This window comes from Pseudophryne corroboree, chromosome 7 (genome assembly GCF_028390025.1).
Source record: "Pseudophryne corroboree isolate aPseCor3 chromosome 7, aPseCor3.hap2, whole genome shotgun sequence".
Taxonomy (NCBI): domain Eukaryota; kingdom Metazoa; phylum Chordata; class Amphibia; order Anura; family Myobatrachidae; genus Pseudophryne; species Pseudophryne corroboree.
The window spans coordinates 475,379,150-475,400,485 of record NC_086450.1 but is presented as its reverse complement, the minus strand read 5'-3'; the positions used below and the strand labels follow the sequence as shown (position 1 = coordinate 475,400,485).

The window sequence follows — 21,336 nt, the reverse complement described above, 5'->3', positions numbered from 1 at the left end:
GACGCCCAGTGCTAATGGAGTTGCACTGTACTTGTCAGCACACTCACGCCAGGCATCCTCCATTGCGTGGAGTATTAAGTAAAAATGTAGAGTATGAGGACAGATCTGTGTATTGTTACGTTTGTTTTAATATATTATCTGTAATAGTACAAATGTTTCCTAATCTTCTTAATGAATGTTTCATATTGTACATAATACAGATCGTATAGAAATTACATTATAGATCAAACTAATGACACAGTTTAAATATCACTTACCTAATAATCAGTTTACATTCGCATTTTATTTATCACATAGAAAATATAAAACAAACGTCATCTGTATTAATACTACGACTATAACCAGAAGTTACATTTTAATTTAAGTTTGCTAAATAGTTTTAATAGCATTTTAGTAAAATACCTATTTGTGTTTAGAATATGACAATTACCAAGCCCTAAAGAATATTTGCATTATTCAAACTTCAAACACAGATCTGCCTGTACTCAATATATACAAATCATTACCGCCAGCTGGAACATACAGAACAGCCACAAAATGCTGTCTCCAATGTGGATTGTTCTGCTAAGCATTGCATTCCTACAAAGTGGGATAGCGATTACATTGAGCACATACATCGTGATTATGGACATTAAAAGCATTAGAAATGACAAAAGGCTGAACCCACCTCATCTGATCCATCTTCTGCGAGGACTGGTGAACATTCTCCTACAGAGCAGTCTTACAGTACAGGGATCACTCTATGTCATTTGTGTTCCTGTGCTGTTTATTAGGGAAGTGTATATTCCATTGTTCATAATTAACCTTACAATGACTTACTGCAGCTTCTGGCTGACCGCCTGGCTCTGTGCCTACTACTGCACCACCATCACCAACTTCAGATATGGGCTCTGTGTTTGGTTACAGAGGATCAGATCATCTTCCCTTCTGCTGCTGCTTCTACTCACAGCCGGTGGGACATTCCTCATAGGTCTCCTGTTTATTTGGAATGTGACATTAGAAAATGAAATTAAAGGTTCTGAGAATAGTACATTAGGAACCTCTTTTATTAGTGAGACATTTAATGTGAATCCCTTGTATTCACTAATAGCCACCTGTCTAGGCTGCTGTCTGCCCTTTATCCTCATACTCTACTCTATTATACTCACAGTTTCCTCTCTTATGAGACACGTGTGTAACATGAAGCAGAGTGACTCTGGATTTACTTGTCCTAAACTCCAAGCCCACCTCAATGCTATAAGAACAGTTACCTTGATCCTCATAGTCTTTGTAACCTTCTGCATAGCTGAGATTGTGTTGTCCACAGCTACATTCAGTACTATCCCGGATGGCAAGATTTTAATCAGCTGGTCCATAGTGATGTCCTATCCAGCCGCAGAGTCCATCATTGCTATCCAGGCCAGCTCCAAGCTCAGGAAGATGATTGTGGAGAAGGTTTCTGCTGTTTGCTGGAGAAACACGAAGGCGGGAATTAGAGAGGTGTATATATGTGAGCAATGTGCTTCTCTATCAGCTCTGAGATGATACAAGTAGCCGTTTAGGAGATTCTATTATCACTTTCTATCATGTGTTTTGATTGGAGCGATCCACTTGCAGAGAATTCTTCTGGAGTGAAACAGAATATGATTGAGATTTGATGAACTATTAGTTCATGTGTAACTGTGATGTGTGTAATCTAATATGAATGGTTGTATAGCAGAAAGCCATGTTACACCAGATTGTAGCTATGTTATTAGATGTATAGATATTGCATTTGATAAATTGTTTCTTTCCCACATGCATGGAGGTGAAGTACTTAGAGCTGCTGCATCGTTACCACTTTCCCCAATATCCTCATAAAATTATTTTTGGTTGCGCTGGAGGTACCAGTTATATTGTGGGTGACACAAGGAAAGTGAGGGAATAGCGGTACTGCAATAAATGTAGGTAATAATAATAATATTCCCATCACAAAACACCAGGTTCCTATTTCAAATACAGGTTGAGTATCCCATATCCATATATTCCGAAATACGGAATATTCCGAAATACGGACTTTTTTGAGTGAGAGTGAGATAGTGAAACTTTTGTTTTTTGATGTCTCAATGTACACAGGCTTTGTTTAATACACAAAGTTATTAAAAATATTGTATTAAATGACCTTCAGGCTGTGTGTATAAGGTGTATAGGAAACATAAATGAATTGTGTGAATGTAGACACACTTTGTTTAATGCACAAAGTTATAAAAAATATTGGCTAAAATTACCTTCCGGCTGTGTGTATAAGGTGTATATGAAACATAAAAGCATTTTGTGCTAAGATTTAGGTCCCATCACCATGATATCTCATTATGGTATGCAATTATTCCAAAATACGGAAAAATCCCATATCCAAAATACCTCTGGTCCCAAGCATTTTGGATAAGGGAGACTCAACCTGTACAATATTTATACTTATAAGCAGTGATAGATGTTTTTCTTTGCCCAAGTACCTCTAGGGGGCAGTAATATGATGGGCAGGGTTTATTCCTCACTAATAAAATATGTTTGTGTTAGATAATTATCTATGGCTTGTTTAGACATTATTTATAGGCCTCTGGTTTAAGTGAATATAAAAAAATGTATTTAATTATCTCAAGAGACTTGGCAGATGTTATTGGCTGTACAGAAACAATGAGACAAGACAATTACATGCTGTAAATATTCTTTGTAGCAGCAACTTCCTTCTACACAGAAGCATTTCTGTTACATTGTAGGAAAGTTTCCTTGAACTATATATATTTTGTTGTATGAATAATTTTTATGCAAATTACAGCCAAGCGGGAATGAAATCTGGACAGAGCTTCTTACACCTGCTCTTGGATTATAGAAGGAAACGGTTGATGGGGCAGATACGAATACATTGGGGCAGATGTATTAACCTGGAGAAGGCATAAGGAAGTGATAAACCAGTGATGAGTGCAAGGTAATAAATGCACCAGCCAATCAGCTCTTGTTAATTTACATATTAGAGCTGATTGGCTGGTACGTTTATCACCTTTATCACTTCCTTATGCCTTCTCCAGGTTAATACATCTGCCCCATTATTCCTTGGCTGATCTGGAGGTGTTGACACTGTCCTGTTGTCATTGACGGGCTGCCAAGGCAGTAATAGTCTGTGATGGTTACACCTATTCTCCAGCTGTGTGGTCCGACTGTCTATCACCCACTCTTGGCTTCTCCTTATGTTGATTTGTATAGACCTCATGAGGCAGGTCTGGTTTGCCATTGCTTTTCAGAGACAGTCATTATAATTGGAGGATTGTGAGGCACCTTCCCCTTTTAAAAACGGTGAGGTTCCTGCCCTTGACTCTGGGCCATTCATTGGGTGGCTCTTTTCATACACCAGTCCTTGTGAGGTGCTGAGGTAGGACTATATTACATCTCACGTTAATGCTGTGCTGGTGACCAACAAACCTAGCTCATCCACCCATAGTCTCTTATTTGCCATGTAATAAATGATTGACCTGTAACCACCAATCACATGTTGTGTTGTTATTGTAGCGCAGTGTAAGAAATGAGGCTGCCCAGGTATTTATGTTATTGTACCTAGCTAGAACTATGCAGTGCTCATCAGCCTACATGTGGCCCATATTGTAAATGGTAGATCCACCGTGCCGCTTGTGTCACTGATCTCTGGTAGGCTGGGTGTATATGTTAGCTACATTGTGCAGGTGGCAGAGCGATACCACTTGGTGGCCCCTCCTCTTACCCTGGAAGTCACCCGGCAGCCATCTTGTATTCAGTAGTATTTGCACAGTAAAGACGTGTTCTGTCTCTCCCTGCATCGTGTTATTTTTTGATAACCCATTATCATCTACAGTAACAACACACATTTAAAAAAGTAAAATTACTATCTCCTGAACAAAAAAATCTGAATGCAAATTTTGAAACTTATCCCCCCATCCAGGTCGCTTAAAGTAAGTAATTGGTGCCTGCACCCAAGCTACATATCACTACAATCAGAATATGCAAATATTACACATTAATATGATTAATAAATGACACTTTGGTTTCAGTTCACTAAAAAAGTTAAATGTTATACTCTTCATTGAATGCTTCACAGGTAAGATAATAAACATTTAATTAACAACATACAGTACACTGGCTAAAAAACCTTCCCTCCCCTATACATACAATGACGAAATACCGCAGGTTTTATGTAGACTATATATATGGGATACTTGAAATCTCACTCTTCTATAACTTTTGATATTAGCCCCTAATAACCATATTTTAGCAGCTAAATACACATGAAGCCATGTTCATATTACTGCGATGTAGAACGTTGCATAACAATATGCTGCATGGCGTGCCAGGCTGCGTCTATTTACAGCCGGTGATCACTTCATACATTTTTTTAGGATTTAATGGAGCAATCACCAGCTGTGAAAACCCGTATCCTGGCAGATCATGCAGCAAGCCGGGCTGGGCATGGCTACATGTGTACTATCTTAGTAAATTATATCACACCCTAACACACACTTCCCACAATCTGCATTTAAAACAATAGCATTCAGCAATTTATTTATTGTCCCGCTTAAAAATAATTTCTTATACTGCAGTATCAGCCCCTAAGATGTAATATACTCTTAGTGCGTTAGAATTGTCAGAACAATGGTGGTGCACATATTAGCTGTAAGATGATGTGTACATATTCAACAGGGGCGAGTAAGGGTGTTCTGCCCTCTCCCTAACCCCATAACCCTCCCTCCCCACAACATAACCCTAACCCCCCCCCCCTTTGGTGCCTAACCCTAGCCTCCCCCCATACGTGCAGAAAACTAACCACCTATCCGTGCTGCCTGAATCTATCCCTCCCCCCCCCCCCCACAGCCTAGCCCTAACCCTCTGAGGGGGGTGCATAATTCTAATCACTCCCTCCCCACAGCCTAACCCTAACCTCCGGGACGCAGCCTAAACTTAACCTCGTACCGCTACATGGCTTACCTGGCGTGCTGTGCGGCCTCTCCTCATACTGGATTCCGGCTGGCGGGATTCTGGCGCCGGGATGGTATACCCATTCTGGATGCCGGTGTCGGCATTCAGGATAGGGTTTGTATTTCGGTGTCGGTATTCTAACTACCGGGATAGAAAAGAAGAAGAGAAAGAATGTCTCTTTCTTGGCGCACATAAGATAATTAATAATTAACTTTTAATAGATCCATTAAAATTGTCCAAACCCAAAATACTGTAAGACAATACAATACAACACATAATACACTTATCACATACAGTGAATAAAATACTTAATAAAGTGATATTTTAAAACCAAGGCTCGTTACCTGTGTCATAGCTTCATTAATCCAATTTGAATATATTTTACTGCAGATCAGAATTTTCAGAAATAATTGTTCAATATTCCACAATAGTGTACCAATATAATCTGTAATCTGTCTACTGAATTCAGTGTCTAGACAGTTCTCTTATTGGTTCCCAGAGATTGTTCTGATACTGCAGCACTGTATGCTGTATGATTCTTATTAAGAGTACATTAATAGTCTATTTCCATATGGTATTATAGTGGTCTGTTTCCCATCTGTGGATTATTTATATGTGGCCCCTAAATGGAAACCTTGGGGTAAATTTACTAAAATGGGAGTTCTATTTAAGATGGGATGTTGCCCACAGCAACCAATCAGATTCTACTTCTCATTTATCTATCACCTTCTAGAAGATAATACCTGGCATCTGATTGGTTGCTATGGGCAACATCCCATCTTAAATAGAACTCCCATGTTAGAAAATTTACCTCCGTGTGTCGTCCATTCAACAACGGCTACATTTGTTACAAGTAGACATAAGTGTTATTGCTAAATAGAGTCACCAGACACATCTGCTGCAGTTACATTTTTATATGTTCTCTGAGTTATTCATAAATAGGATTTATTACCAATATCCTTAATTGTTGTCTAAGACAATATTTTCATGGCTCGCTGAGTATTGAATAGTCACAGCAAAGATATTTAGGAATTATTATACACCCAGTTCTTCCATATACATAAGTTTCTCTTACTCAGTGAGATCATAACACCTGTAACAACTGAGCCTTTGTATACGGCCTAATATATCCTCCATTCAGCAGAGACTCCATTTATTACAGATGGATAAAAATGTAACTTTCAGCAGTAACTATGGGGGTCATTCCGAGTTGATCGCTAGCTGCCGTTGTTCGCAGCGCAGCGATCAGGCTAAAAATCGGCACTTCTGCGTATGCGTATGATGCGCAGTGCACACGCGCGGCGTACTTTCACAAAAGCCAATGCAGTTTTACACAAGGTCTACTAACGCTTTTTAGTCGCACTACTGATCGTTGTGTGATTGACAGGAAGTGGGTGTTTCTGGGCGGTAACTGACCGTTTTCGGGGAGTGTGTGTAAAAATGTAGGCGTGTCAGGTAAAAATGCAGGAGTAGCTGGGGTAACAGGGGCGTGGCTGGCCGAACGCAGGGAGTGTTTGTGACATCAAAACAGGAACGAAACAGTCTGAAGTGATCGCAAGGTAGGAGTAGGTCTGGAGCTGCTCAGAAACTGCACAATATTTTTTTTTTGCAATGCTGCAAACCTTTCGGTCACACTTCTGCTAAGCTAAGATACACTCCCAGAGGGCGGCGGCCTAGCGTGTGCACTGCTTCTAAAAGCAGCTAGCGAGCGATCAACTCGGAATGAGGGCCAATATTTGTTACAGATGGATACAAGTGTAGCTATTGCACAGGATCACTAAGTGTGTCCCCTGCACCTGGATCTATATGTGATTATTGAGCTGCTTATAAATTAGATTTATTGCTAGCGGCTATTATATATAGTAAGATCACATGTTTGGATACAAGGGGGTAAATTTACTAAGGTGGGAGATTTTTAGAACTGGTGATGTTGCCCATGGCAACCAATCAGTTTCTACTTACCATTTATCTAGCTGCTTCTAGCAGAAAATATATCTAATCTGATTGGTTGCTATGGGCAACATCACCAGTTCTAAAAATCTCCCACCTTAGTAAATTTACCCCAAGGTGTTAGATCGCTCTCTCACTGGTGTATAATTGCTTTCTATAGTTCTTATTCACAGTGCATGAATTGTGTCGGCACTAAGTTCTTTCTATATGTAGACATTAGTCAGGTTCTCATACATTTAGATGGAGCTGCTAATATGCACAATAGTAAAGATACTGACATAATATGTTTACATAAAAAGACTTCTGATGTGTATTTTACTAGTCAGCTCTCTCATTGATTTCCAGAGGGATCACTCTATTGCTGCAGCACCCTGTACTCAGTATCTCCTACCAGCATTATAATACTTTCCCAGCAGCATAGTAATTATATCAGGTTCGTTTGCATATACTGTGTTGATATATTCATTTATACAGTAAACATTAAAGAGACCAGGTAGAGGCCATAGCGCTGCCGACACATGTTTCTTTTTTTTTTTTTACTTTTTCTAGGCTACTATTGTGCATATTATCAGCTCCATCTACATGTATGAGAACCTGACTAATGTCTACATATAGAAAGAACTTAGTGCCGACACATTTCATGCACTGTGAATAAGAACTATAGAAAGCATAACGCTGCAGCATTTATACACCAGTGAGAGAGCGATCTAATACCTTGTATCCAAACATGTGATCTTACTATATATAATAGCCGCTAGCAATACATCTAATGTATAAGCAGCTCAATAATCACATATAGATCCAGGTACAGGGGACATGTTTAGTGATCCTGATCAACAGCTACACTTGTATCCATCTGTAACAAATATAGTTATTGCTGAATGTTACATTTTTATCCATCTAACAAATGGAGCCTCTGCTGAATGGAGGATATATTAAGCCGTATACAAAGGCTCAGTTGTTACAGGTGTTATGATCTCACTGAGTAAGAGAAACTTATGTATATGGAAGAACTGGGTGTATAATAATTCCTAAATATCTTTGCTGTGACTATTCAATACTCAGCGAGCCACTGAAAATATTGTCTTAGACAACAATTAAGGATATGGGTAATAAATCTTATTTATGAATAACTTAGAGAACATATAAAAATGTAACTGCAGCAGATGTGTCTGGTGACTCTATTTAGCAGTGACACTTATGTCTACTTGTAACAAATGTAGCCGTTGTTGAATTGATGACACACAGTCTCCATTTAGGGGCCACATATAAATAATCCACAGATGGGACACAGCCCACTATAATACCGTATGGAAACAGACTATTAATGTACTCTTAATAAGAATCATACAGCATACAGTACTGCAGAATCAGAACAATCTCTCGGAACCAATAAGAGAACTGTATAGACATCGAATTCAGTAGACAGATTACAGATTATATTGGTACACTATTGTGGAATATTGAACAATTATTTCTGAGAATTCTGATCTGCAGTAAAATATATTCAAATTGGATTAATGACGATACGACACAGGTAGCGAGCATTGGTTTTAAAATATTACTTTATTAAGTATTTTATTCACTGTATATGATAAGTGTATTATGTGTTGTATTGTATTGTCTTACAGTATTTCAGGTTTGGACAATTTTAATGGATCTATTAAAAGTTAATTCTTAATTATCTTATGTGCGCCAACAAAGAGACATTCTTTCTCTTTTTTTTTCTGTACAATACAATTTGTCTCTAGTAGCACCCCTGAATATCCAGTAATAAGTAGATGATTCACTGACGGACATTATGCAAAATACTCAAATGAGGCGCTCAGTGTTGTTTCATACAAAATAAATAAATGGAATCAGATACTCATAGTCCATGAATGAGATAAGGGCAAAAATGTCCAACTCCACTGTAAACTTCATGTAGCGGTGTGAGGATATCTTCTAATCCACAAGTATCTCACGATGATATAAAATGGAAAAAGGAACAAAATATCATGGTATAGTACGTCCAATCAGATGGAATAATACAGACAGTGACTTTAGCCGATGTAACAAGAGGGTAGCGTACCCCACTCACACAAAATAGAGCTATACTCCACACATCAAGGTATCTTTATATGTTGAACTGTAGACAAATTTCATGACATCAAATGCGTACCATTACTCACTCAGAATCACGTGTGCATCCTCCCATAACGGTTTCTTTAGTGCCCTGCTCCGAAAAACGGACGAGGGAGTGGTAATGTAAAAACGAATTTATTAAAAAATTAGGAGTGAACATATAGGACTCAGGGGTGGTAATAGAAAACCAGTACAAAGCCGCCGGCCGAAAACGGCAAAAACCAGCCAGATGTATACCACAATTACAACCCCAAGAGATACGTGAATGTGTCACTCACTGTAAAAGCACCTATCGTACTATACCATGATATTTTGTTCCTTTTTCCATTTTATATCATCGTGAGATACTTGTGGATTAGAAGATATCCTCACACCGCTACATGAAGTTTACAGTGGAGTTGGACATTTTTGCCCTTATCTCATTCATGGACTATGAGTATCTGATTCCATTTATTTATTTTGTATGAAACAACACTGAGCGCCTCATTTGAGTATTTTGCATTGTGTTCTATCAATTTTATATGGGTGAGGTGGCCCTTTTTTCCTCAGGTGGCTGCACAAGTGTGTTTTGCGCCTTGGGTCTCTGAATAATTTTATTTTGTTACACTGACGGACATTAGTTGGGGTCCTCTTTTCAGTAAATACTAATCACTCAGCTCGTGCAGAGTATATCCCGTCCCCCCGTTACCTTTATGTTCTAACTACCAGGATATCAACAGCCGGGATCCTGACTGCCTCCCATAACTATGACTATAACCAGGGGCTAGACTTGCATTTATTTTTGCTAAAGAGTGTAAATAGCTTTATAGTAAAATACCTATTTGTGTTTAGAATATGACACTTATCGAGCACTAGAGAATATTTGCATCATTCAAAATCCAAACACAGATCTGCCTGTACTCAGAGAAAACAAATCATTACCACCAGCTGGAACATACAGAACAGCCACAAAACGCTGTCTCCAATATGGATTGTTCTGCTAAGCATTGCATTCCTCGAAAGTGGAATAGGGATTACATTGAGCATGTACATCATGGTTATGGATGCTAAAAGCATTAGAAATGACACAAGGCTGAACCCATCTCATCTGATCCATCTTCTGCGAGGACTGGTGAACATTCTCCTGCAGTGCAGTCTGACAGTAGAGGCCTCACTCTATGTCATTTGTGTTCCTCTTCTGTTCACTAAAGAAGTGTACTATCCATTACCCGTAATTCAGCTTACTATGACTTTCTATAGCTTTTGGCTGACTGCCTGGCTCTGTGCCTACTACTGCACCACCATCACCAACTTCAGATATGGGCTCTGTGTTTGGTTACAGAGGATCAGCTCATCTTCCCTTCTGCTGCTGCTTCTACTCACAGCTGGTGGGACATTTCTCATAGGTCTCCTGTGTATATGGAATATCAACGTTGAAGCTGAAATGAAAGGTTCTGAGAATAGTACATCAGGTTCCTCTTTTATTAGTGAGACATTTAATGTGAATCCCTTGTATGCGCTAATAGCCACCTGTCTAGGCTGCTGTCTGCCCTTTATCCTCATAATCTACTCTATAATACTCACGGTCTCCTCTCTTTTGAGACACGTGTGCAACATGAAGCAGAGTGACTCTGGATTTACTCGTCCTAAACTCCAGGCCCACATCAATGCTATAAGAACAGTCACCCTGATCCTTGTAGTTTACATAATCTTCTGCATAGCTGAGATTGTGTTATTCACATGTAAATTCAGATCAGCCCCAGATGACAAGCTGTTAACCAGCTGGTCCATAGTGATGTCCTATCCAACAGCTGAGTCCATCATCACTATGCAGGCCAGCTCCAAGCTCAGGAAGGTCTTTGTGGAGAAGTTTTCTGCTGTTTGCTGGAGAAACACAAAACCTGCGCATTAGAGACCTGTGGACAATGTGCTTCTCTATCAGCCAGTGAGAGGATAGAAGTAGAATTTCAGATGATTCCATAATCATTTACTAATCTTCTTCTGGGAAATGTGAAAGATTCACTTAGATGACTTCTGTTGAAAGAGACAGTGAGATAAAGAGATTTGATTAAACAATTGTTATGTTCTGCATAATAACGATATGTGTAATATTATTTTAATGATCTTTTAGCATAAAACTATAGTACAACAATTTGTTGCTGATCATTTTGTAGTATAGTTATTGTATTAGAGAAAATGGAGCTCAGTTAAATTTAAAGTACAGTACATTACAGTATTCTGGTACTTTAGAGTCTGGTGGAGACAAGTCCATAGTAGATCATCTAATAATTCTTTTTGTTGAGTAGTCACTACAGAAGGAGAGGGGAAGGGGCCACAGATTGTTGCAAGACATTCATACATTGAGGTAGATACAAGTACATTTATAGAGAAGGTCTAAACCGAACTCTTCAATCTGAGAGCGGGGACAGATGGAATACGTCAGTAGAAGGGAAAATAATGGTTATACTATTAAAAGAAAGAGTTGTGGAATTTCTCAAACCCAACAATTTACAGGATCCCAAACAGCAAGGATTTTACTAGGTTGAGATCTTCCCAAGTAAATCTTATTGACTTATTGACTGTGATACTAAAATATCAAGGGAGCATAGCTGCAGCTTATTGAGACTTTTATAAGACTTCTGACATAGTACCACATCGCATGCTGCTAAATACAGATGTGTTCCACTATAGCTTTGCTGAATATAGCTGCTTGCTGTAGTGGAATTGCGATGTAAATGCATCATGACATGCCACGTGAGTACGCATTGCTGTCGGCTCCTCTTACTGGCAATGGGAGGCGGGCGCATGTGTACATAGGATCCTATTATAGTGAATGCAGTGCGGAATCATATGCCGCACTCCTGTATACTGGAAAGAATGTGTTTGTATTGTAAAATGAATGGATAAGAACTTGGTTGCTGGGGATTATATATGCATTACCGGTGGATGGGATGCCGGCTGTCCATATCTCGACAGCAACATCTTACAGGGCAGAATGCGAGCAGCAGGCCGAGCGCTAAGATTCCCCTTGCAGGCTCGCTGCAGTTGCTGCACTGTGGGCTCGGTGGCTTGCTGCGCTTGACACAGGTTCTATACCCGATCTTTGGGTGTAGTAGACACCCACTAGTGGGAGTAGCCCTGGGGAGCCGGGATTCTGGCTGTTGGAATTGCTGGCTGTCAGGATTTTGGTGTCGGTATCCTGAACACTGGGCTCTCGACAGCCGGCATTTTAACTACAACCTATTGCAGGTTAGGAAACAGAGTCATTGTAAGTAGAGTGCCATCTAAACAAGAAAAGGTTACCAGTGGAGTACCCCAGGGATCTGTACTTGGACCAGTGCTTCTTAAGAAGGTTGTGGACTCCGGTAAAGCCTAGAAGTACCCGTTCCAGCTCTTGCTCGGTGGTTATATTATGGAATCATGTGGTAACCAGCCCACACTGGTTACCAATTGGTTCAAGCAAAAAGTTACTATTTGTTCTTGTTAGATATTTTTAATTAAAGACAAATATGCACTATGGAGCGCTCCCTATATATGCTTTTTTTCCAGATACATACTTCCATTGGAATTTGGATTGTTGAAAGGGAGCAGCAGTCTCAAAACTATCTAGTGATACTTAGCACGGACTCACATGCATTTTACTCGCATGAGGATAATCAGCGCTATATCTGATAAATTGTCTGTATGTATTTATGTTTAATTCCAAACAGATAATAAGCTGCGGTTTTTGGAGCATTGTTAAAACATCCATATTTTTTTGGTGTACATTGGCATATAGTGTATGTTCATGATGTTCAGAGACAGTGGATTCAGAACAATGTGATCTCAGGACTGAGCCAGAATCTTTAATGAGAGGGACGCAGAGGATGTGTCTAAATATGCAGGTGAGGTTTTTTCCAATAAGGATTAAGATAAGATACAATAGTTGGAAAAAATGCTCATCAAGGAAACTAAAACCTGGTGGGATATAGCAAGTTTGGAGAGGGAGAGTTATTTGAAATGTGGACGGATTTGAGTTAATGATATTGTTGGTCTTTGAAAAGAAGAAAGTCCTTAAGGAAACAGAAAAAGAGCTTACTATTTTGGAAGGTGATACTCAGCTTGCAGGGAGATTAAAAGAATAAAAAATTGAGGTTAATAGAAAAGTTGACGCTATAGAATAAAAGATAAAGAAAACCATAAGTAAGAAATTCTCACGTGACAAGGAGGATTATTTAAAAAACCAGGTTAGAAATTTGCATATGGTTAGTAATCAAAATCTTAATAGAACAACAGTATGTCTACTAGAGGAGACTATAAACACAATGAGAATCGTGATAGGAACCTTCATAGCAATGGTTCCTCTTGTCCAGAACATTAAGTAGCTTAATGGGGGAGAGACATCTACAAACACCCCTCAAAGAAAAAGGATGGAATAATGTGAAGCCGAAACAACGGCAATGATATCATCCTGCAGAACCAGTGCAGGATTCATGTAATTATAGAGCAAATACAAATTATAATGAATTTGTTCATAGAAACAGGTATGAATGTTTGCAATCAAAGAGAGATGATCAATATCATGATGATATGGATTTTAAGGTACGGCAGCGTCCACCAAGGTTAAAAAACAGAGTATAGAGATATCATACTGCAGCGGGACATACACCAATGGGTCAAAAAAGAAATCTATACTAAGGAGAGGAAAAGGAGTTACCAATACGAGAATCAAAGAAGCAAAATATGTAATAAAAGACCAAGATGTTGAATTAAATATTCTATCTAAGGTGCAATTAAAGCTAATGGGAAAAGATGTCCTGAAAAAAGGGCTATCTTTTGCTTTATCATGACATATGAACAAAACAAAACTATATATTGACTTAAAGCTATATGTTAGGAAACTAACACTTAAAAGGCATTTTTTATGAAAGAATTATACCCTTTTAAGAAATTGGTCAAATAAGGATGATAAAAAATGTGAGTTTAAAATCGAAATCTATCTATTTCCCCTTGGAATCGAAAGGTCTATATGTGGAAATTTTTGCCCAAACCAGTTAAGAAAGATATTGAAAAGCTTTGCAATAATGTTAAGCCAGTAGCAACTCATTTGAGTAAAGCAGAAAATCAGGCTTTGAAGGGTTTCTCGAATAACACTGAGATAGTTATTAAAAGTGCAGATGGGGGGTGACTTGTTGTACTTGATTTGTCCTATTATATTGAAGAAACATATTAGTTGCTGGTGGATGCCTCTTCCTATCAGAAACTTGATGGTTATACCACCGCTGGCTTTATTGCAGAACTGGAGTGTCTAGTAAATAAGGGAATAGAAAATAAATGTATATCAGGAATATAAATATCTGTTGAATAAATATCCAAGGAGAGCAACATTTTATCATATACCGAAGCTGCAAAAAGATTCAGTGAGACCTCCTGGATGTCCCGTAATAGTAGGGATAGGATCCATGAATTTCCGAATCTCTGAATATGTAGCCATTTATATAAAAAAATATATGTTTTTAAACCTAGACTCTCATACAGTATACGAGATTCTATCCATGTGCTACAGATTAATGAAGGTCTACAATGGTAAAGTGAATACATGTGGTGTACTGAAGATGTACAGTCATTATATATGGCAATTCCACATATAAAAGGTATAGAAAGCGTCAGAAGGATACTTTCAGCTGATCCAAATATAACTTCTCCTCTGGTAGAGTTTACTCTTGAATGCCTAAACTTTGTATTGAAAAGAAATGATTTCACTTTCTTAGATGATTTGTACATCCAATCATGTGGGACAGCGATGGGTACGATTTGCACACCAAGCTTAGCAAATATTTATATGGAACAATGGGAGGGTTAATCTTTTGGGGATTTTAAGAGAATATTGTGTAGTTTAAAAGATTAATTGATGATATTTTGATAAAAAAGTTTGAAATATTCATGGATACTATCAATATTAATAAATACAACCTTATATTCACACACACACCATGTGTAAGGATAACATTGAATTTTTGGATTTGATTCTTGATAGTTCTGAATCCGTCAGTATTGGGAAAGTGAGCACATACACATTTAAAAAAAATATAACATATAAGGAAAAGAATGTGGTACAAAAATGTGGGTATAGAAAGTGGAAAAATAATTGGTCTGTTTGTTACTGACTATCATATGGAGGCTGGAGACATTAAAAACATTCTAAAAAAATAACTGACATATACTCTTGCTTGACCCAGATCTTGCAGATCACCTCTGAAATATCTAGGGGTTACCTATAGGAGGGCCAAATATGTGAAGTCATATGTCTCAGGCAGTAGATTACAAAATGACAATAAAGAACATATGAAAAACCCTTTCTGGATATCCTTAAAGGGTGTAATGCTTGTGGAAATTGTAAAGTGTGCAAACTGGTGTACAAGGATAAAACATGATTTAAAGGTAGTCATGATAAAAGGTTATTTGATATTATTAGTGATAGAGATAGAAGCCATTTTGTCCATAGAATCCATGTTTTAATTTGCCTCATTGTCATTTTATAGTCTGTTTAAAAATGTTTATCAGTTCTAAGATGATTTAACAGTTAGGGGGGTATTCGATTAGTGCAGTTTTTTTTGACCAGTTGCAAAAAAGTCACTTTTTGCCCGTTTTTTGGTTGAATTTAAATTCGACCTATTCAATGCCCATGCCGTATTTTTTAGACTGGTCGAAATATCCAGCCCTGGCAAAAAACACATGTATTGCGAATTTGCCGCCAATACGCATGTTTTGATGAATTGGCGGGAGTTTTTGCCCACTTTTGGTGCAATTATCGCCCATGCCGATTCAACAAAAAACAAATTGAAACAGCATGGGTGAAAAAGGATTAAAAAATTGGCGAAAATGCCTGCAATTGAATACACTGTGATGAATTAATGCTGTTTTTTCAAACAGTTGAAAAAATGCCACTTAATTGAATACCCCCATAGTGACTAGGACAAGTGCAAGGCTTTGCACTTTCCATGAGCCATAGTGTGACATTTAAAGTTAAATAACAAGGCTCTGTTTTTAGGTACTTTCTTGAATGAAATGTGACTGTCAGCAGCTAGACATAGAGGCTTGAAAAGGGATCTGTCAGTTTGTGGTATAGCAGGTGTGTAAAATCGCTAGGCAAATGTATGATCGCTTTTAGCAAAACTTTCCCTTGTTATCCCTATAATGACATATATTAATTATAAGAAGATACTAGATACATGATGTACGAGGTAAAGTTTTGTTAGCCAATTAGATAGAGCTTAGTGTCAGGAAAATACGTCATTGTAGCAGATGTAAGAGCCTTTATATTGCACTGCTGTGGAAATTAAATGGCTGCTATTTCCTGTTCATAACATGTGACTGGTCATTACAAAGTTACCTTTTTTCTGGTCACTGGCTGTAGCTATGAATGAACCTGATGCTGACTGGTAGAGTGTGTGCTATAAACTGGGTTATTGAGGGTTCCCAGCAAGTAAAGATAGCTTTATCAACCTACTCTCTTCAATAACATGAGTTTTCCTTTTAACTTTTTAACTTTAATGCTGCCAACTCCAGACTGTGAACACAAGCAGCTGTTCAGAGGGTCAGACTCCCAATATACTGTATGAGTGTGGGATAATCAGACAAAGAGAACAGAGCTAGTATTAAATAGTTCATTGTAATATATACTGCTTAGGTTAAATCACATTTGATTTAATATTAAAATGAATCAGAAAATAAAAAATATTATATATTAAAATACATATAAATAAATAAATAAATAAATAGATAATAAACCAACCATTATAATTATATACACATGTAGGAACACACAGGAGTAATGCAAAATCACTGTGACTCTAATAAGAACTTATGCTGAATGGTTAATGGAGGACAAGCACAGTCTGGATTAATAACCAGCATAGTATGTGGATATTATTAGCCCAATGGAAATGGAAAACAGAACAGTTGCATTAGCAAATAATCCTCCTCACAGTAAGTGTGTTGCTTATGTCAGGCATTGTTGGAGATATGTATATATAAATATATATATATATATATATATATATATATATATATATATACATCTACTCTAACTCTGCCTCGGGCCTTTATTCAGAACCATTATCCTGTGGTCACCTGGTGCAGGTCTGTCTGATGGGTCTGATCTGTACTTGGCATTTCATGACTTGCAGTATACTCCCAGGCATGGGGTCTATTCATCTGCACAGCATGTGTTATCATGGCTCGCCTGCACAGTGATTCCAATGACCAAATGCAAGCTTCAACCACAGGTGGAACAAGATGTGCACATTGCTCTAGCCAGTTTCTGACAATGATCTACAGTAAGTCTAGTTATGGCAGATCCTCACACCACCAAAGTTACTTACACCCTGGTCATCCAGAGCATATGGAAGCTCTAGTAGGATCTGACAAACTTGTCAAGGTTCAATGGCAAGCCTATGGTACAGTGACTGAACCACAGGCTGAGCCTCTACATCACCAAGGCAGATTGTTCCCTATATGGTAGAGATCACACTACACTCCGCAGGGAACCTATCCCAACACTCCCACCATGGTTTCATATGATTCCATACCTGCGCAGATCATTCCCTGGAGGATACCTCTAAATTGACCCTATTTTTAATTGCAAAATCTGGAAGGTGTTCAAGGCTTAATCCCAAGCTCCATAACTTTGTTACATGATGCCCTGTTTTATTCTGCAGTTTTTGTGCAGCTTACTTTCTTTCTTCTGGCACACTGTTGTACAACCATAATAGTTACGCTCAGCAATATCTGCAAAGCAGGGAGGCACTGGGCTAGAGAGGTTGTCTTCCCCGCTCTGATACTTTGCTGATGAGCAGTTTTGCTGACAGGCGGCAGCAGCGGCGGCATGATGAACAGAAGCAGTGACAGTGTGAGGATCTCCTACATCATGGCCCTTCTTCTCCTTGCTCCTCCCCCTTCACATGTCATGCTGGAAGACAGGCAGCAGTGTCACCTCCCCCTCTGACTCTGAAGACACAGACAGCCGTTTTCTGTACAACCCACCCTCTCTCCCATCCCCTCCCATCAGTGATGGATTCATGTAGGGGGCACCACCACCAATACGCAGGAAGTCATGTGGTGCACTGGACTGTGCAGTGGAGGAGCCAGCAGATGTGAGAGGAGGAGCAGCCACACCACAGGCACACAGATGAGTAAAGACACAGTAGGGGCTCAGGTAAATTCTTCTGCAGATAAATGAAGTGTGTGTGTGTGTGTGGGGGGGGGGGGGGGCTGTACACGCACACACAGCTATATTCGGCAGCTGGAGGAGTGATACTATTTGGTGGATCCTTCCCTTGTCCCAGTGGATTCCTAGCAGGCATCTAGTATTCAGTAATATGTTAGTATGGGCACCGCAAAAACATTTTTGGTTCAGCTCCGAATCCTGTGATTTATAGGTAATCCAGAATCTTCTACAGTAAGAGCACACATGTTTTTATTTTTGAAATAAAATCATTACCTGCAAAAAAAAATAATCTTGAATGCAAATTTTTAAATTTCCATTTCGGTTTGCAAAATACAGTAGTTTAAATGTCATTGCAGTAAAATACTGTAGCTATTTTTGTTTGGAACATGACATAGTAAAATCCTGGAAAATATCTCCATGATTCAAACCTCAAATATAGATCTGTCCATACTCAAAAATCACAAACCATTACCTCCAGCTGTAACATACAGAACAGCCACAAAATGCTGTCTCCAACCTTTATTGTGCTGCTAAGCATTGCATTCCTCCAAAGTGGTATAGCAATTACATTGAACACGTACATCATGATTATGGATGCTAAAAGCATTAGAAATTACACGAGGCTGAACCCATCTCATCTGATCCATCTTCTGCGAGGACTGGTGAACATTCTCCTACAGTGCAGTCTGACAGTACAGGGATCACTCTACATCATTTGTGTTCCTGTGCTGTTTATTAAGGAAGTGTACTTTCCAATTACCATAATTACACTTACAATGACTTACTGCAGCTTTTGGCTGACTGCCTGGCTCTGTGCCTACTACTGTACCACCATAACCAACTTCAGATATGGGCTCTGGGTTTGGTTAAAGAGGACCCTTCTGGTGCTGCTTCTGCTCACAGCTGGTGGGACATTCCTCATAGGTCTCCTGTGCATTTGGAATATCAAAATTGAAGCTGAAGTGAAAGGATCTGAGAACAGTACAGTAGGAACCTCTTTTTTTAGTGGGACATTTAATGTAAATCCCTTGTATTCACTGATAGCCACCTGTCTAGGCTGCGGACTTCCATTTATCCTCATACTCTACTCTATTATACTCATGGTTTCCTCTCTTTTGAGACACGTGTGTAACATGAAGCAGAGTGATTCTGGATTTACTCGTCCTAAACTCCAAGCCCACATCAATGCTATAAGAACCTTCACCCTGATCCTTGTAGTTTCTGTAACCTTCTGCATAGCTGAGATTGTGTTGACCACAGCTATATTCAGTTCCCCTCCAAATGAGAAGCTTGTAATTTGCTGGGTCATAGTGATGTCATATCCAGCAGCAGAGTCCATCATCGATATTCAAGCCAGCTCGAAGCTCAGGAAGGTCTTTGTGGAAATGTTTTCTGCTGTTTGCTGGAAAAACACAAAACCTGACAATTAGAGAGCTGTATATTTGGACAATACCACTTACAGTACTATTCTTCTTCTGGAAACCTTGAAGGGTGCACTCTGTTGTAATGAGATAGAGGGCTTCATTTAGAGGTGTATGCACTACCAGCGAAGGATGTAGTGGAGCAATTTTTTCACCATACAGCTGGTGTAAATGTTAATGGTGCGAATTATGGTGGCATCTAAGGACGTTTACAGATGGCAGAGATGCTGATGGGTGGGCCTCATTTCATACACTTTTGGATACACAGAGGTTTACAAGGGAAAGACTTTATATCATCATTTGTATAATTCCGCAGATGGGTGACCACCAATAAGTGCAGCTTGGAGCACATCTGCATACACTTCTGAATTAGGACCTTTGAGTTACAAACATTAAAAAAATACAAAATTGTTGTGTTATGTGTAATAATAATATGTAATATAGAGTCAATATTCTTATAGCATAATAATATACAGTAGTACAGTTAGCTGTTTTGATAATATCCACAGGGAAAGGATAAGATGTCTAGAAGAACCGATACAAGTCTATCTCTGTAGCAGCCTCCTTTCTGGACATATCTACTGGGATTCAGATATAGGAGAAGAGGTTTATCACTAATGTGAATGTAAGCTTGTAGCTACTGTAACCAAGCCTGATGTTCTCAGTTGTATCAGTTAAATATGGGCAATGGCAGAGAATATGAGAAGAAGACTTCTCCTTGTTATAATTTAGCAACTTCATGTAACAAGTTTTATGCAGATATCAGTGTTTAGTTGCAGGTGAATAATAGTTAAATACTTTATCGATGGATGCAGAGTACTGGCATTTATATTTCAACTCCGCTCTATATACTGTACAGTTTATACAATATAAATAGACACAAATAATAATGGAGTATAAATACTGTAGTATAGATAAATGAAGAGTATAAGCAATGGACCTCCACATCTATACAGAGATATTCCATTAGATGGGATACTGCTGGCAGCAAACAATACTTGGTCAAAATAATAGTCAGTTAGTATGAGAAAGAGGAAACAATGGGCCTGATTGAGAGATGGACACAGTAGCGCAGTGGCTGTATTGTTAGACCCAGCTATTGTGCTAGTATAGGTGTCTTGTGGAAATAGAGGCCTCCTGAATGCTTGTGTGATCGGCTGCTGCATCCAATGACACCACATCGGGTCACTCCTGTGACCATCAGTCCACTGAGTAAGTCCGGTTACTGAGGATGTATAGGAAGAAGTGGGCACTGGTTTCAATCCTCCTATAAAATGGGGATAACACTCTTCATTTTCAGAAATGCTTCCCAGCAACGCCCCCTTCGCTCCCCTCCCCAGAATGGCTGCAGCCTGTAAATCAGGCTATGGTTTAGGGGGCATTGCATATGCTCAGTCCTCCCACCTTTGTAGTTGTACACAGACCATCGGGTATAAGCAGAGGCAGCTTCTGCCCCTGGGCTGCAGCGAAGACCACACATTGCATGGGGGAGGGGTGGTTACACATATAAACATACATGTAATATATGTTAAATATGTACAGGCTCGCTGTCCATCTACCTCTGCCTCAGGCTTTTATTCAGAACTATTATTCTGAAGGTCTGTCTGATGGGTCTAATCTCTACTTGGCATTTCATAACTTGCGGTATACTCCCAGGCATGGGATCTATGCATCTGCACAGCATGTGCTGTCTTG

At 39.0% G+C, this 21,336-nt stretch overlaps 3 protein-coding genes across 3 annotated transcripts; all 3 read left to right on the top strand.

The window, feature by feature from the left end:
• The first annotated feature begins 624 nt into the window (after positions 1-624).
• Positions 625-1,524, top strand: LOC134944342 (taste receptor type 2 member 40-like). The gene has a single exon (XM_063932924.1). It carries the CDS (start codon positions 625-627, stop codon positions 1,522-1,524), a length of 900 nt encoding a protein of 299 aa, XP_063788994.1.
• Positions 1,525-10,057: 8,533 nt separating this feature from the next.
• LOC134944341 (taste receptor type 2 member 40-like) lies at positions 10,058-10,924 on the top strand. The gene has a single exon (XM_063932923.1). The coding sequence runs from the start codon at positions 10,058-10,060 to the stop codon at positions 10,922-10,924; it is 867 nt and encodes a 288-aa protein (XP_063788993.1).
• Positions 10,925-18,804: 7,880 nt separating this feature from the next.
• On the top strand, positions 18,805-19,650 carry LOC134944340 (taste receptor type 2 member 40-like). The gene has a single exon (XM_063932922.1). It carries the CDS (start codon positions 18,805-18,807, stop codon positions 19,648-19,650), a length of 846 nt encoding a protein of 281 aa, XP_063788992.1.
• Positions 19,651-21,336: the final 1,686 nt, after the last annotated feature.

Excerpts from the sequence above, each read along its gene's own strand:
- LOC134944342 (XM_063932924.1), top strand. The coding sequence starts at position 625 with ATGGACATTAAAAGCATTAGAAATGACAAAAGGCTGAACCCACCTCAT.
- LOC134944341 (XM_063932923.1), top strand. The coding sequence starts at position 10,058 with ATGTACATCATGGTTATGGATGCTAAAAGCATTAGAAATGACACAAGG.
- LOC134944340 (XM_063932922.1), top strand. The coding sequence starts at position 18,805 with ATGATTATGGATGCTAAAAGCATTAGAAATTACACGAGGCTGAACCCA.